The sequence below is a fragment of the Cuculus canorus genome, chromosome 5 (assembly GCF_017976375.1).
Source record: "Cuculus canorus isolate bCucCan1 chromosome 5, bCucCan1.pri, whole genome shotgun sequence".
Taxonomy (NCBI): Eukaryota; Metazoa; Chordata; class Aves; order Cuculiformes; family Cuculidae; genus Cuculus; species Cuculus canorus.
In genome coordinates, this window is record NC_071405.1 from 35,987,384 (window position 1) to 36,005,824 (window position 18,441).

The 18,441-nt window shown below is 37.6% G+C and overlaps 1 protein-coding gene across 3 annotated transcripts in view; it reads left to right on the top strand.

The window, feature by feature from the left end:
• GALNT18 (polypeptide N-acetylgalactosaminyltransferase 18) overlaps positions 1-18,441 on the top strand; it is a 244,808-nt gene that overhangs the window by 218,723 nt on the left and 7,644 nt on the right. For 2 of the 3 annotated variants that reach the window (XM_054067429.1, XM_054067430.1), the window contains exon 11: positions 8,714-8,878. The exons of the other annotated variant lie outside the window; for it this stretch is intronic. In XM_054067429.1, coding sequence (XP_053923404.1) covers positions 8,714-8,878 — 165 coding nt within the window. The remainder of the gene's footprint in view (positions 1-8,713; positions 8,879-18,441) is intronic. 3 annotated transcript variants of the gene reach the window in all.

The window sequence follows — 18,441 nt, forward strand, 5'->3', positions numbered from 1 at the left end:
TCTGTACGTAATGCTTAACTTCCATGTAGATGTTATAATGGCTGTATTTTATTGCCTTCAGCACCAAAATAATTAAATTTTAGCCAATTTTTCTTGTATTTGCGTATGTTGACGTCAATGTGTTACTTCTGCAAACCTTAAATCAAATGTGTGCATGATCCTAAGAAGAGTTGGTGAGATCTGGCTCATCTGAAATTAGAAACAGATTTATGATTGCTTTCAGTGAAGCCAGGAGAGCCAGTAGGCATAGGGGTTAAGTAGTCTCTGTAGAGAGCTGGGAATTCTTCTCAAAGTTGTGCATATAACTACCTTACTCTGTTCCTTTCCCAAAGTGACAGGAGTTCACAGCACTTGTGAAACACAAGAGGAATTAAAGGTCCTCTGTGTCCATAGTCATTGCTCATTACCATACAGGATTAAAGATGACAGAATTGGATTTTTTTTTAAAAAAAAGAAAAAAAAAAAAACAAGAAAATAAAAAGAACCCCAAACCCTTGAGATCCAGATGTTAGTAGAGTATCTTAAGAATTGTGGCACTCGCTTGTAATTTGCCTGATATGACTTATCAATTGCAGACACCAAATTTTATCAAGTTCAGTGTAGAAAAAGGTAACAGTAGTAGAACTAAAACACTTTATCTTAGCAAACATTCAGAAGTTTATACTCCTAGAAAAAAATACATACTTTTTTCAGAGAAGTGGTAAACTACCTGATTTATCCCAGGCACTACAATTTTTTTATTGTTATGCTGATTATTGTAGTTCTTAGCCATCCCAATCATGACATAGAAATCTATTAAGTGCCCTACAACCTCGTAATAAAAAGTACACCCTCAACTTGAAGAGCTGAAGACTACAAATAGAATGTTAGGAAGAGGAGATTGTGGCAGAGAGGGGAAGGGAATGCTATGAGGTACTGACATAGCATCCTTGGGTAATGCTTTTTGTACATCAGCGAAATGATTGTGGTTTGCTGGGGGAGTTCAGACATTTGGGCAAAAGGGAAACTCTCTGGAACATGCGGGGGAAGATAAGTTCCATAGAAGATGCCAGCATTACTTCTCCTGCCTTCCAGGAATACTTGCTTGAAAAATGTGACCAGTGAAGGCTAGCATCCTGATTTAATTAGAACCTGGAAGATAACCCATTGATGCTTGCTAAGTAACTAGAGGAGGAGTTGAGAAGGTCTTTGAAAATGAAGAGAAGCAGTTCAAAATAAAGATGTGTGTTACAGAAACGCATGGCTACATGAATATGACTGTGCCCATAGTAATTTGAAGCACTTGGGTCTAGCTGTAAGAAGGTAAAAAACTCTGCATTTAAACTTGTTGATGCTGAGCTACCAAATACTTATGCACAGATGACAGTAAACTAGGTCAGGTTTTAATTTGGCCAGAAGGAGTCAGCTCTGGTGTAAAAGATGGACCAGTGCATCATCACAGTGGGACAGTGGCTGAATTTGCAGGAGGGTGTGTGTTGAAGGAGGAGAAAATAGGGCAGAAGAAAGGCATGGAATTCTGTAAGAAAGCACAAAGAAAACCATAAAGGTTAAAGAGAGATTGGAAGAAAACAGAAAAGGGAAGTTCAGATAGGACAAAGTCACAGGAGCCATAAGGCAGCAGGCTTTTTAATAAAAGGACACAGTTGTCTATGCCAGAATGGTCCTGATTTTTTTTTCTTGTCGCCTTCTGTATTTTTTCCCCTGGGAGAGCTGTAGAGATTTTGTCCAGAGAGAAGAGAAACCAAGACAAGCTTTAGGAAGGTGAAAAAGTTTAATTTATCTAGGTCTTGCTAACAATGTAGTTATCAGCATTAGGAAAACTATAGCAGTAAGTCCTGAAAGCATATGTAAAACCAACAATTGATAGTTCTATTCAATTTTAAAAGTGGAGCTTAACTGGTAGGATTTTTGTTAGCTTTGTTTTAAATAAAACCAAAGCAGAATACCAAAGTAGGCAACAGCAGAATTAGATATTCCACTGCAACATAGGTTCATGAATTTAAATTAAAAAATCTGGCATTGAGTTTCTGTCTGTTTTCTCTTAAAATAATAGAAATGCTGCATTTATAGCATCACACTATATTATTATAAGTTTCTGAGCACCTTGGCTTTATTGCTCTCAGATATTGTTGCTTAGCATTCAGAAATCAATTAGTGCCCAAGCATGAAAAAGAACAAGTAGTTCAGACAATCAGTAGTCTGGTGGGTTAATTCAGTAGATACAAATCTAAACACTGACATGAAATAGTGGTTTCCTTCTTACACACTTTACAACTTAAGTCTAAATTATGGTGTTGCTATGCATGGTACACTAGCTGTTTGTCAGCTCATCAGTAAGACAAAGTTTCAGAGTGAACAGATCCTCAGCATGGATGACATGGTTATAAGTGATTTAAAGGTGTACTATCAGCCTGTACTGGCGTAAAACCTACCTCATAAAAACAGCATGAATCTTCTAATAGTTGACCTGTGGCTCAGGGGTAACTTTCTGTAATTCTCAGTCTGTGTTCCTATGCTTGTACTTCTTCAGCAGTAGTTTTTTCAGGGCAGCACAAGACACAGCGATGATGTTGATTGTCGCCACAGGACAGCACAACCTCTCTCTCCTATCACTTACTACAGAACAGCAAATGGGAAAACACTTGATTTTTATCTTAGTGATGTCTTTGTATTATTCAAAATGAACTTGGATTCTGTCAAGAGCTTTCTTATCAGGGTTGGGAAGTTCATTCAGATGTGTTTATGTAATAAGAAATGCAGGAATAAAAGTCAGGAGCAATATAAATGGCCAAGTAACCACAGTGTTAGCAAAGTCTGGATTTACTGGACTTCACCAGACTGCTTTTTAGCTGGAGTTGTAGTCAAGTATGAATCTGCTGTGAGACTTTGGACCTGATATGTTAATATATTACTCCTGACAACAAATGATTTCATGGATTTGTAAGAAGGAAAAAAAGTTCAAAGATGGAATAAAGTAGTGGTGAATCAGGCTTCTTATCCCTTGTAGTTATTATGCCAAAAGCAGGGTAGCAAATAAATGCTGCTAGTGCTGAGCATTAAGTTTGCTCATTATAAATGCGGACTCATGTACCAGTCTCCAGAGTGATTTCATCTGGGAACATTGCCATAAGGATTACAAATGGCTTTCAGCCTGAAAATTGGTGTGTATTGCTTTAAACTTCCAGTGGGGAGTTGGCAATTTATCCTTCAGATAATCATCTTGTGTTAAGTTGAACATCTTACTGTAACTTTTTGCTACATGATAAACTAGCTCCTTTGAATAATTTACTGCAACTGGCACCTCACTTCAACTCTGAAGTCTTTATCAACTCTAGTGGCTTTTCAAAGTTTAATAATAAACTTAGAGCCAAAAATTTGATTGCACTTAAAGTCAGTGGATATTCAGGAACCACACTTTGACCTGTTAGGGCAAACTTCTCATGAACAGACGAAACTTTACATCACAGCATTGTGAGGATAAAGCCAGGTATTTGTGTCCAAGTAAGCAGAGTTCGTTTATCTTCCCTTGTGCTCTAATGCAACATGATTCTTTTCTGCAGATTTTGTTTCATTTAGGTGTTTGACATATTTTCACTGGGCAAAAAAGTTGGCTGAATTACCTGGACCTTCATTGCTCTCATAGTAGGTTTAGGACGTGTTCTGTGCTGCAGCACAACAAATAAAATCTGAGTATCCCACCAAAATTATTATTCAAGCCCTACAGAAAACCTGCCATGGCAATCCAGTTTCTAGTTTTCTAGAGAGAACAGCAACACCATTCAATTTGCCAGTCCCTGACTGGCTGGTCTGTACCAGTGAAATCTGTCTGAAGATTTCGGACCACTCTATCTGGCTAGGCTGAGCCTTACTGCTGTGAAGAAGGAAACAAAGTACTAATGGGATTTTGTGAATTGTGCTTAACATGATTGCTGTGGTGTAAACAAAGGTAGCCAAATCTTGTCAGATGAGCTTTAACACCAGGAAATGAGTATCTGCTACATTTACATGCTAGATTCAGTATGCATATACTGAATATCTTAGTGGAGCTTGTGGATGCCTCCTCCCTGGAGGTGTTAAAGGCCAGGCTGGATGAGGCTTTGAAACGTGATCTAGCGGAAGGTGTCTGTGCTGGGGGGTTGGAACTGGATGATCTTTAAAGTCTCTTCCAACCCAAACCATTCTATGATTCTAAATCTCACTCTTTCAGCTTATGAAGATTTTGGGACCTGTTTCATTAGTGTCATAGTAATCTCAGTTTCCTTGTCTTATATTTTGTCTGAATGGAAATAATTAGAGATTATTACGTGGAACAAACAGAAAATGCAACAGTGGCCTTAGCTAGGACGCTTCTAAATAAGTTCAAGAAAGCTATGAAATTATTCATCCTTTAGTTGGCAGATGCCATTTTACAGGCAGAAAGGTATTTGCAGGCCAAATTTCTCAGCAGATATAAACTCATCTCACCTCTTACAGCCCAGAGAAAGATTAGCTATGAAGATGATTAGTTATGAAGCTGTTCTCGAAGAACAGGAGAGAGACTGAAACAGAAGCCTTGTGGCAGAGACTTGTGTCAACCTTTGGAGGCAATTGATATGCTTTTCTTCAGACCCAGCTATAAAGCTTTTGTTACTTTAATCATTTTCTGCTGTAAATCTTCAGATTACTAACAAAAGGTTTTGTTTTGAACTTCTTTTGCATCAGTTTAATCTAATGTGAGCCTCAGGCTTCCAGAGGAAGTTTCTTGAGGGCACTGAATGCGGCTGGACCTGTAGTGAGGACAGGGAAAGCAGGGAGAAACTGGCAGCCTCCAGATCCAGCCTGCGAACGGCACTCATCTACCTTTGAAAACCACCTTATGGGAGTGTGGTTGAAGGAAATGTGGAAGCGCCTGAGGCATCTGACCCTTTGCAGACCACAAATCCTGCCTACATTTTTAGAGTTTCTAACTGACAGCAATGCTGAATCCTTGGAATTTCACTGTTGAGAAGATTAAGTGCCTTTTGTCAAACCTAACTAACTGATTTCCTGTGCAAAGGTGTTCCCTTCCAGCTGCCCAGGAGACATGGTCTTACATCAATACTGTTATGGTGGAATGCTGTGGGCTAGAACAGAACCATGGAATGTAAGGAGGCTTGTTTTGTTACAGAATAGGGGAGTTTGGGGGTTGGGTTTTTTTGTTTGTTTGTTTTTTTAAAACCATATGCTTTGATACCAACATCCAAGCAAGATTTTTTTCTATGGAAGTTCAGAGCTACTCAGGGAGTATGTACGTGATGGTGATGTGAAAATGTGTGGTTGTGTTTTGCTGGGGCTGTTTCTTCAGTGAAAATTGTAAAGGAACTTCGAATAAATGCTGTAAATCAACTGTCGACTTCAGTGGAGCTAAGAAAATGTTTAGCTGTTGAAAAATGTTTGGCTTCCTCAAGGGACTGGAGGCTTCCTCTGTCTGCGACATTTGCTGTTGCAATAACAATGAAAGGTCCAAGTACACAGTAAGTCCTTAGGGTAACTTTGAAAATTTTAATAGTCCATATTCAATACTCACTTATTATGATTTCCAAGAAGGTACTGGAGTGATTGTCCAAAAATTACTTTCCTAATTTACTGCAAAAATCTTTATCATGTTGTGTTAGTTGATAGTGATGTTGCAATATTGTAGGAACAGATGTGCTGGTAAAAAGTGTTTGGTCTGTGTCTTTGAAGTGTTTTAAATGCAAGTGTCTTAGTTGTCCGTTTTGTGCTGAAGTGGATGGCAAAACAGCTAGTGTACTTGATGCTTGTTAAAAGCATCCTCATGAAGCAGTACTGCTGTGGGCATTTATCTATTTAACAGCTGATTTAAATCACAAGTACAAACTGGTTTTGTAGGGCTATGCATAAGAGGATAAACATGAGCTTGGTTTTAATCTGTAAGATCACGTTTTACCTGCAGGTCAATTTAAAATATGATCAGCGTACAGTCATATATCTGCTTACCTAACAGGTGCAACATGAGGTGGTAATTAATTTCATATACCTCAGCTGGTCAATCTCCTGCTGCCCACTCTAGAAAAGTAATTTGTGTGCCATCTTTAAACTGAAAAAAAAAAAAACCCAAGCCCAAACCCCCCCCAAAAAAAACCCCACAAAACCCCAAAGAATTAAAAAAAAATTAAAAAAAAATTAAAAAGGTATTTTTGAAAATTAATTAATCATATAGTATGAAAGTAGTTGAAATATTTTTCTTAATATATGAAAGTATTTAATGGAAGTTTTAAGTTTTCACCATGGCTTCACGTTAGCATCTTTAGGTTTTAGACTAGAAAAACATTTGAGTTTAATCAGCAGCGTCAATAGTTAATTCTGTTTTACTAAATGGATGCCCTCTCTTCATTCTGCATAGTTACTATTATGCTGCTTCAATGCAAGGACTTTTATTCTTGGGATGGAGAAGGGAGCCAGGGACTGTCCATAGATTTTAAGAAAACTTTTCTGACAAGTGCAACACAAAGTGATACCTTGCTGTTTCCTAGCATGCTGCTCACATAGAATTTGTAGAAGGTATGTGCTTTTGATGTGATCTTTCCATTAGAAAAACATTGTAGTCAAATTACCAAGTTATGCAATGTTTTGAGATTCTAAAATATATATAATTAATATATATAGTAATTAATTAATAGCCATTTTACTAGATAAGCAAAGAAACATCCTGAAAGAGCCTAGTTAGAAGGACTAGCTGCCACCATACAACAGTCTGTCTCAGTTTGAGCTGATTTTTGCATGCCACTTAGGAGCTGAAGGGTGTCTTTCCCAATACTAGGTGAGAATACAAGATTTCACACCTCTTTTTCTAAACTAATCCACAATGAGATATAAAGTGATATTAGCAGGTAGGGTAGAGCTCTTCAAAGATAAGCAACAGCCTGCTAATTATCTCTATTAAGCATAATTACGTTTGATTGTTCTATTTCTGTATAGTTTTGCCAACAAACAGAATTGAGTAATTCTCCCAGACAGAACCATCACCCTGCTGCTGCCCAGAACGGTGCTCAGACTGAGCCATTGCTGATTTGACATCAAAATCGGCTGGTGGAGTTGCATTATGAATTGGGCTTGCTTTATCCGGGGAAGATGAAATTGTTGCCTTCAGGCCATTCTGTGAAAGGCTGAGCTAATAAAAGCAGCTCAGCCCTGAGGGTTTGCAGGTACACCACTTTTTTTGCACAAGCAACCCTGAGCTATAGTGTGGGTTTCTCAGAGTTATAGCCTGGACTGCTAATTTGTTTTCAGTGACTGATATGTTGGGGTTTTTTTTTAAAAGAAAAGTAAAAAAAATACCCCCTCCTGCCTTGAGTTTCTTCTGCCATGTGTTGAAAAAATGGAATAAACAAATCACTTCCTATTAGTTAAAAGTGCAAATAACATTTTCACAAACAAGAATATGCACATCTAAAACAAGCTACAACATCAACAATGAACAGATACCAGGCCATGCTACCATCAGCCTCTGGCAGCAGAAAAGATTCCTAAAAACACAACATAATTTCCAGCTCCCCTTTTGTTACAGACACACAGAATGGACACCATAAGTTGATGGGGATGTTGATTTGGTGCTTCTTGACTGTCTTATATGACTAGTGTTGTCAAAACCTTATATGTGCCCTTATTGCATAAGGCTGCTAAAACATAATGTTGCCATTTCATCTTTCTTGTGGTCTTCTCAAGAAAATGTTTGATTTCAGCAAAATAAATTCAGTTTGTGATTAACAAATGGACAATCCTGACATATTCTTGTGTTACCTTTCTGCACTTATCTGTAATCCGTTATCTTCAAGAGGACACGTTATCAACTCTGTCTGGCAAGATCACCTCCCCTTCTTTTTCTTTCTCCTAGAGAAACCTCCCACATATCTGCAGTCAGAGTGGAAAGACTTTGTTTAATATAATAGTCTCATGCCTTTAGTCATAAGTATAATCACTGGGGCATATGAGAGCACTCCTTTGCTATGAATCCAGAGCAGCCAGTGTCTGGTTTCTCTTTCCAGTCTCTTGTATCTGTGTGCATTGACATACACAAAACAAAATGAGAACAAACAGTCTGCAACATGACCATTCTGTTCTCTCTCCTACCATGTGTCTGCCTATCCCCTGCTGCTAATAACTTTTTATTGTACATACTGGATGCTGGTTAGCTGCCTCAAATTTGTTTTTTAGCATTTGTTTGTAGAAAACCTTCATTTATCTTTCCATTTGTCATATAAAAGATAAAGATTTTTCCTGCTGAATTGCTGTGCTGCTTTTGGCTTTCTTACCTCTCCAGTTAGGTATTATCATCAGATTAAAGAGTCTGATCAGAGTTGAGTGCAACACTCAAACGCACCCCACTTCCTACTGGAGGGTGTATGTCTTGCCCTTTGAAGAGTCATGGTGCACAACCATAGGGAACAAGTAAAAAGGCTCACAATAAGACAACAATCATGAGACAACAGTCTGTTTTGTTTACATATTTCCTTTTAAGCAGTTAGCCAACATTTTCTTGTTGGTAATAATTAATGGTTAATTTAGAACAACATTTTGAATGTTGTATTGACTCTTACATCAAAGGAAATAATTTAAAAGCCACTACGTAGTCAGCCTACTGCTATTCACCATATTTATCTTTGCCATTAGCTTTTTGGTAGAAGTGCTGCTTCTGTCTAGAGGCCACAAATCTTGTTTGTGCTTCCTGTTGCAGAATGTTTATTACACAAGCAATCAGCAGCTCCATGTGGGTGTTCTGAGTCCCACTATCGACGATGATGACAACAGATGCCTGGTGGATGTGAACAGCAGGCCCAGGCTCATTGAATGCAATTATGCCAAAGCCAAGAGAATGAAGCTTTACTGGCAGTTTACTCAGGTAATTCTTACTCAGCAGACATTTCACAAAGTTTGAAAGCTCTGTTTTTGTGTCCCAAGTGTGAATAACCTGTTTACTAGAAGAACAGAATCAGATTTATCCTTGCTTTCTTTGCATGGAGCCAGGAAGCTCTGTTTACATTTGATCCCAATGTCAGCTACCTCAGGAGGTTATAAAACTTGTATGATATTTTCTGAGTGAGTTCATAGTATTTGGTTCTAAGGAAGAGTGACTGCTATAGAATTATGTCAGTCCAAATAAAAAGTTATTTTGGTAGTGAAATGTGAAGTAGCCTATTTAGGAACAAGAAACAAAGCTTTTTTGTTGTTTGGGTTTTTTTTTGGAAGTAGCAACTCATAGAAGGGGGCATTGGGTCATTCATGATAACAGCCTCATCATGAGCTACTTTTTGCAGTTCCTTACTTAAAAAGGCTAATGCTTTTGTATGTGTATATTGGAGAGAGAGAGATAAAAAGTACAAGTAAAGGCTGAGAAGAGATTTCACAGTGATAAGAATACTGATAGGACACTGAGTCCAGGCCTGATCTCTACACTTCTTTACTGATTTAAAAATACAAGGGAGAACTATGTAGAAGCCACTAAAATTCGGGACTAGAAAACACACTCTGCAACACAATGCTTTGGAGATTACTCCTTTCAGTTTAGCTAAGAGGAAGTGGAAAGGTGACTCAAAGGATGTTGGTGTTTCCACAAAGAGACACTGTTTATCCTGAAGACAAAACAGGTTCCAATGATGGAAGCTATAGATAGTCCAGTTTGGTCATTCAAGGGAAAGTAAGATTTTCCTAACCTAAGAATTAAGACTTTGGAAGTTTACCATGTCACATACTGACATGTCATTTGCTTAAGATAGGAAAATGAGATTAGAATACTTTCTAAAACAATTACCTGATTTAGCTTCTGTGAAAAATTTAATAACTGGCCTGAGTTTGGTCACAGTTGCTCCCCTGCAGTTTTGAGGTTACAAATCCAGTTCTGTACTTCAGCCCATGAGCTGAGGCTCACCATTAAGGTATTTTTATTCCTCCATTTAATTTTTCTGCATCATACAAGCAAGTTTGCAAATATCTGTCCTGCCAACTCATTAGTTTTTTTTTTCTTTGACTTCCAACATCCATGATCAGTATCTTTCAGGGCATTGGTTTAGCATCTGCCTTAGTGTTGAGAGCACCTGGACAGTAATCAGTAAAGCATAGTATTAACATAATTTGTGAAAGTAATCCAGATCTTTGTCTTTAAAGCATAACTGTCAGGCAGCAGACCTTAAATCCCTTCCCAGACCTTAGTCTGGGAAGACATCTCAGCTTTTGCTTTCAGTCTCCTCAAGGGCAGAGTTTAGTTATGTCTTCTCTGAAATTGTAGCAATAGTCTCATCATGAGGGAGACCTCACTGTGGCTATCTCTGCACTTGGATTTTGGTGCTTTTTTTAAAAAAAGTACAATTAACATATTTATTTAAGTAGTATTTCAGTACTGTCCACCTATTCAGTGATTACCCTGTATAATCCAAGCCTTTGGTTTCTACTCCAGAATACTGCTGCCATTTTGTAGCTACTTTAAGTTTGCTTTCTGTCTGTATTTTCACAAAAAGGGTCATCAAGCACTGGCAGAGGCTGCCCAGGGAGGTGGTTGAGTCTCCATCCCTGGAGGGATTTAAAAGACAGGTAGACAGGGTGCTCAGGGACGTGGTTTAGTGGCAGATAGGGACGGTTGGACTCAGTGGTCTAGGAGATCTTTTCCAACCTAGAGATTCTATGATTCTATGATTCTATTTACATTCCATGTTGCAAGTACAATTTCCCAACGAAGGTGTGGTGCTGTTAAGCCAGACTCTATGGACTACACTTAGTCTTCTACAAAGAAACTCGGGCCCATGAGAAGTGAAAACTAATTATTTGTTTCCTTATGATAAATTAAGAGAAAAATGAAATACTTAAAAGCTTGATTTTCAAAAAGGATTTTGTTAATAGCCAATGCAATTAAAATGCCATTATTTCTCAACATACAGCGTGGCACTCAGCCCCTTGTATGTTCTGTAAGCTAGAAGAAAGCTAATGAGATAAACAAGGCATGCTGAGACCAACCGATGAACTACATTTGAACTGTTCCCATTTAGTTTGGTGAAAGGATGTGTTTCTGTGGATAGACCAGAAGCTATCTGTCTGTCTGAAGCACTGGTAGCTATTTTCTATATTATTCAGTAAGCAGAACTACTGAAAATAACCAGAACTGTTAAGTATTGGTGCTTATGTCATCTTGAAGTTTGCAAAATATTAATGAAAATGTAGATGCTGGTCACAGCTTTTTGTAGCACCTTCTTTTGACTGCATTTATGCTTTGACTATTCCCTGGATTCTCTAGCCATTCAACAGCAACGTCTGATGATGCAGATAATTAAAAATACAGCAGTGCAAGTAAGAATTGTCCCAGAAGGGGAATGGGAACAAGACTTACCAGGCAAAACAGGATAAACCAATTGAACTATTTTTTTCTGACTGGCACAAAAATCAGTATTTACCCTGCATTCCAGACATGTATCTTACAATTCGAATGAGGAAACTTTCTCATTTTTCTGCAAAACAATTACATTCTAAGAGGCAGCATGATAGTCTGTGGTCGGATACGGACTTGAGTCTGACAGAAGACTGTACGGCTTTTGGGAAAAAGAATTCTTTGGATAATATTTTCCACCTCCCTTGCATTGTTGAAATGTAATGAGATAAATCCTTACGACCAAAGTAGAAAGTAGGGGTCATCGTCAGCTGGTGGTGTTGTTTCTGTAGATCTATTACAGAATCATTTAATTCTTAATTTGCCTCTTTGATTAGAAACGTATATTTATATGTAGATGTTTAAGTATATATGTGTATATTATATATATATGTGTATATTTTTTATATTTATTTCTTTTTTAGAAAATTTATCTTTTACTTTGGTTTTAAAATGTTAAGTTATGTGGTTACCATCCGTTGTAGGCAGCTGGAGTCAGACTTTCAGATGTCCACTGCTACCTTGTGGACAAAATAGTGGTTTAATGGGCATTCCTGTAGAGGGAGCCACCACCAGTACCTCAAACTATTTTCATTGTACATTGTGCTGGCTGACTGGACAAAGGTCTTGGGAGACTTTGTGGTATCTGTCTGTACAAGGCAAAGTTGCATGAGCATTCAAAGCATGTATAATGTGTTTGCACAGTCAGGATCCATCTGAGCAAATTTCCATGCTCCACAGTTTTGTACAGCTGCCAAATGCAACAAGACCCAATAAAATTTAGGTTTCACCTTTCAAGGCTTCTTCAAGTGTTTGTAAGTGTAATTATGCCAAATTATGTAAATTAGCCCTGAAAACACTCCTGTCAAATGGTTAGTCTTCAAGAATTTTATCGTTTGTTTGTCAAGTCGTCTCTTAGGGAAATGCTTGTTTTGGGAATACTTTTGTGCTGAAAAGTCTTCTTGGTGTTTGACAGTTCACTTCGTTCAGTCTCTCTCAACACTTTTTCATTTAATCAGAAAGAAATTAGACCTTACAGCAAAATAGTAAGTGATAACCAGAAATTACACAAGGCAGAGGATACAGAATTACATGAATTACACAGTAGTAAAATGGTCAGAATTTTACTAAAATATTAATTTAAACATAAACATTATATCAAGGAAGCTGTTTTGGCATCATGAACCATGAGGAAAGCAAAACCTAACCTCAGCTACCACTGATAATTCTAAACCATTGATCCTGCTCACACCCTGCGAGCTCTTCATGGCAAGGGGCAGGTGCACAGGCAGAAAGCCAGCAGCATTCTGCTCCCCAGGGGAAGCAAATGCTTGCGGGAAGCATCACGTCCGCAGCACATCTGCATGACAGTCACTGTCCATGTGCTCAGTAAAGCTGTGGTCCGTGTGCCTGCTGTATTTATTTGGTTGCATTACATGGTCTGTTGTGTGACAGAGAATGGGCTGTGAGATATAGGAGATGAAGGCCAGTGCACCTAGACAGATAACTCCTTGAGATATCTTTCAGTAGAAACCGGGCCAAAAGCATGCTCTTCTGAACTTACTATCTGATATGATTAAGTTTGTTCTGTGTACTAAGAAACAGTACATTCTAAATGCTGCAGGCGGGGTTTTTTTTGAAGAGGTATATTGGTTTGGTTTTTTTAAGAACTTTCTCAGTCTCAGTCAGATTTCTCAGGTTTATTGCTGATAGAAAGGCAGTTGTGCCCTACCAGTGAAATTCACCTCCACATACATCACCTGGATGACAGCAGGTCATCTAGAAAGTATGCTTCTGGCATGTTAGGAATCCTCCAGCAGCATAACGAAGGCAAAAGGAAGCAGCTTTTCTGTAGTTATTTATCTTGAAGCATCTTCATGTTTATATTTAGTTGGATAGGGATGTGAGTGTTTCTTATGTTTCTAACCAGTCTAGCTATGCTGTCATTATTTGCTGTTGTGAGAAACATGACAGGCGAGGGCTCTGTGTAAAAAGAGTTATAAGAAAGTACACAAGACAAAGCTAAAAACCTAAGAGATTCATCCTTTTAAGGCTGTTCCATGTTGAATTCTTTACAGTACAGAAAGCTTTGTTAATTTAGTTAATTTAGCTTCCCGTGTGGTTGCCATAGGAAGGTGAGAAGAGTATGCATCTATCGGGATAGGCACTCATCGCAGACCCCATGGGAGGGAGAGGCTGTTCAGAGCCTGTGCTCAGCACTGTTGTGTACCCGTATCCACTTGTGACCGCATCTGCCTGTGATGCTAAGATTGTTCTCACATTATGGAGAGTTGTGATTCTGGTCAGTGATAGAGGTTTCCATAACAAATCTTCCAGTTCAGAATTGTTCAGAAAAGGTGGCTTATGCTGTCCTGAGAAGCAGTAAATAGGATTTGTTGCTGACAAATATAGTTACCATATGTATAATTTCCTAAATATCGTAGCAGGAATTGCTTTGGAAGACAAAGGCAAGACAGATAAGAGTAAATTAATTACTCAGTTTTTACAATATTCCACAGATAAACATAATGATTGAGTCCAATCTCATTTAAATAGGTAATAATATGTAGATTAAATAGATGATCTCTGTAGCTATAGAAGGAGAGAATAGACCTTAAAATCACTGGAAGTATTTATATGTCATTCCTCCTACAGAATTTGGCTTTTGCCAGACAGTCACTCTGAATTATTCATAGCTGCCTTTATCTTATGCAATTGAATAATGTGCAGTGCTACTGCTAGCTAGAAACATTACCCATGGCCACATCTCAAAGTAGTAACGGAACACAGAGTACACACTGCATGACAGGATTAAACTGGAGGCCTGTGAAGCACGCAAAGTACCTCTCTGCCAATTTCATATGCCCTCCTGCTGTGCATACGTAGCGCAGAAGAGGAGGCCAGCACCGTTAAACAGCAGACAGTTTCCTTCTATGTCCAGTTTTCAACCCATACATTAGCCAAGGACATTGGGGTTCAAGAGGGATTCATTTCAGTAGAGATGTGTGTCTAAGGGAACGATTGTCTCTGTGAACTTCTTCAGATTCTTCCATGATGAGAGCCATGGGGTAGAAAAACAGCATCATTAATTTATCAAGAATTTGACTTTATGCTGTGCTTCTAACCCCAAAGGATGCAAATACACTCAATATGTATTAGCAGTATAAAACATGCTGTACTGCTATAGAGCTATGCAATTATGCAGTGCTATCTGCCTGGCAGCTCATAATAGAAAGTGTCTGTGATCCTGTCAAAAGAAATACAGATTTTGATCCTTCAGGAGAAGTACAAAAAAACCCAGAACCTAATTATTTAATTAATTGAGCCAACAGACTAGGTTAAACCCCATATTTTTAGTAAGCCTATCTGATTTTTAAATAAGAAGTGTGTCCAAGTATTCAGTTTTAAACCCCAGCCACACAAAAGAGAACTTCCACAAGCCCCAAGGGCCCTAGTGCAGATTTGGTGCATGGGTGCAGTACATCATAAGCATTTTTTTTCTGTATGTAGCTACTCTTTGCCCGTCTTTGATCAAACATTACCCTAGCTTGTCTGTACTTAATATTTTAACTAACTGGATAACTGCACAAGCTGTTAGAGCTGGAGGACAAGGAACCTGAACAATTGTTCTGCTTAGACATGACTAAGTGATATTAAATGATGTAGTTCACTTTTTGCTCTAGTAGATTTGTCTCTAACTCATGTGCAAATTAACCAATATTCTTGTCACATTAAACACTTTTTAAAAACAGGTGCATTTTTTTAGATTTCTTAAACTACGTCTCACTATAATGATGTGAACTCTTTAGTCCCATCTATGCAGAATAGAATTATGTAGAACTACAAAAATTTAAATGCATTCACTCCTTCTCCATTTTGAATACCTGACTTCAACTTAAATATGAAAATACATAGGTAAAATACATGCATTAAAAAAATATTAAATACAAATATTACCACATAGTATTTTGTGTTTTAACAACTGGTGTTAAATTTGCTTGCAGTTATTGCTGTACTCAGTGGTATCTGAAATTTCTTGGTATGACTTTAGTCTTCTATTTGGAGTAATTTTCTAGTAGCAAGTTTTAATCTTTGTAAATTAGGCATACAACTTGCCAGCTAGAAAGTTTGTGAGTGAATACAGCAGTAAATTGAGCTTTTAGTGGGTGCATTTCAAGTCTTTTCCAGCATATCACATTATGCAGTATTTACTCTCCTGAGGACTACATTTAAGCTCCAAAGACACTGGTGCTGAATTAATTTAGAAGGAAGTTAACACATACCCATGTTTTTCCTTCAAAATAGATACCAAATTTGCATATTTTAGCATATAATTTTAAACATCACATTTATTTACAAAGAAACTTTGTTCTAGTTCCACCTGATTTTCCCAATTTCATATATACAGGAAGGCTCCATCCAAAAATCACAGATGACAGCTGTTGCTGACAAAGGTACTGCATAGTATTATGATGACAGACATGCAAATCAAGAATGTTTTTTACAACCTGACTGATAACCAACACTTACCAAATGAAGTGGCTGGGTTTCAGGAGATCTGAGTTCTGTACTTCTTTGTCCTTCATTTGCATTACTAGACTAGTCACTTTTGGGGTTCTGCATTCCCCAGCTGCAAGATTGATGGAAGTATTTTTAGCTTTAGCATATATCTCTTATTATTTCTAACTTCCCAGACAAAATCAAAACTCTGTCCTGATCAATTTAGTAGAAGTGGCATCTGTAGTTCCAGTGGAGAGAAGAACTCTATGTACGTAAGCAAGGTTTGGCTACCAAGTGACATCCTATATTCCAAGCTGCAAATACTTGAGAAAAATGTTCATTTGGAAGACAAACCAGGATGCAATAATGATGTAGATGACATTAAGGGCAGCAGGGGATTTAATGGGGTGATCGGGCCATCAAGTCTGATATCCTGAATCTGACACTGACAATACCCAGTATAACAGGCAACAAGTAGACTATTTCTATTTTTGGTCTGAATACACTGTGCAAGGTTTGTGCTACAGCTGCAAGGACATTCCTTTCCCATTATCAATCATACTCAACTAACAGGTTTGTGTTGTTACTAAGGAAAAGGCCATTCTCAGTATCTAGATAGTGTGACCAAAGTCCCAAAGAGCCCAGCCTAAATTCCCATGTTAGAATACTCGGATTGATTGAAATACTAGTGCAAATTCATTCTTTAATTTTCCTTAGTTGGTACTCAATTTATTTCTGGGTCTCTAGAGACTGGTTTAATCATAAGCATATAATGACAATGCAAACAGCTCAGTTTCTAGGTTAAAATGAATTAGGAAGCCTTCATATTGAGCACTCAGCTTAGAAAGCCTAGACTAATTGAAAACACCAGACACACACACAAGGAAAAAAAAGTAATTTAGTATTTTTGTTTTCCAAAGGAATTATGTTATAATAAGAGTTTTGTCTGACAAAGAAATAGGAATGCATTTTTTCTCTTATTCAAACTCCATAATTCTTTGGGAATCTGTTAAGATGTCTAGGGAAAATGTCTCCTCTTTCCTAGAAAAAAATCTAAAAGTATTGAGGTTTCTAATTGTGCTGAAAGGAGTTTCTTATTTATCTGTCTGAAAATGAATAGGCATTCCCCCACGCTAAGGTTGGTAATAATAATAATGTGAACTTTTCTTCTCTACATTAGTTTTCTAGGTATGCTATGTTAGAACAATATTTTCACCCTTAAGGAGAACAAGAGAAAGAATAAGGCAGTAAAGTGCTCTTAGGCATGATTTTCAGTTGTATACTGTGAATGGATTTTCATTAGCAAATTAATATTGCATCTCGTGCATACTCAAAACTGGGGAGGGAAGACATGGTAACAGAGTTCTGCAGACAATCAGTGCAGAAAGAACCTTAGAAAGCAGAATATGCAGAAGTGATGATTGCTTCAAAACCAAACAAAAAGGCAAAACCTAGGAATATATGATTTGCTATATCATAGATCAGAAAATTAATTACCTTGTTTAGAAGACTGCCTTAGGTGATGGTTAGTGCTTGCCGTTTCACAGAAATTAGCTCTGAGCCAGCAGTTCACTGTAACATCAGGAAGATTTCCTTTTTGACCCCTAATGTGCTCTCTTCGTGAAGACTGCGATTTGATTTGTCTGAATGATCATCTCAGCATGTATATAAAAAGTTGTTTTATCAGCACTCTTAAAATTATCCTGGCCTACTACAAACATCTAGTCAGTCCAGACTATTGATGCCTGCAACAATGAATTCAACAGGTTTCCTGTACCCACTTAAATCACAGCAGTTATTGCAAATTTCTGACCCTAACGTTGCTTTTTTTTCCTTAGAAAGTTCACTTACCAGTTTCACATTGGTATGCATACTTTTGATCACTGAAAGCAGATCTTGCTAATTTTCATTTACGTTACAAGCAAAATCTTATTTTTATTTCTTTTTAGTTTTTTCATAATTCCCCACCATCCGAGTCACACTTGAAAGCATCTTTGTTGCCTTTTTCCGTCTTCTACTTTAGATATCTTGAAGCAAGCCCAGATCATGAGAGATAAAGCAAGTTTGACTTGTTTTTAGAAGTCATTTCTACATAATCTCAGAATGAAAAAGGAAACTTCTAAGAATTTCACAGAATTTATTTGTAAAACATGTAAATTAGAGCAAATATATCCAGTACTCCTACCTATTTTTCTAGATATATCATAGTATTGTTTCTCTACACAGGCATTAACTTCATGACACAATCCATGAAAGAAAAGATTTTATTTTAAAAAAATAAATTCTATTTATTAGTTAGAGCAAAACTACCCTGCAGAAAACATTGGTGCAGAGCATTATCTTTGGATTCTTTTCTACAGACTGGGTCTCACTCAAGGCTCCAGAGATGTTTAGGAACAGAAGAATTTCCTAAAGCTAACATACCTGTGTAGTAGAAGGAGTCGTAATATGTAGCAGTTGTTGGTTTTAACTTATATGTGTATAAACACATTTACAGTTTTCTGAATGCTACTAAGTAGGACAAAGGAGGATGCAGGAGAGGCTCTGAAAAA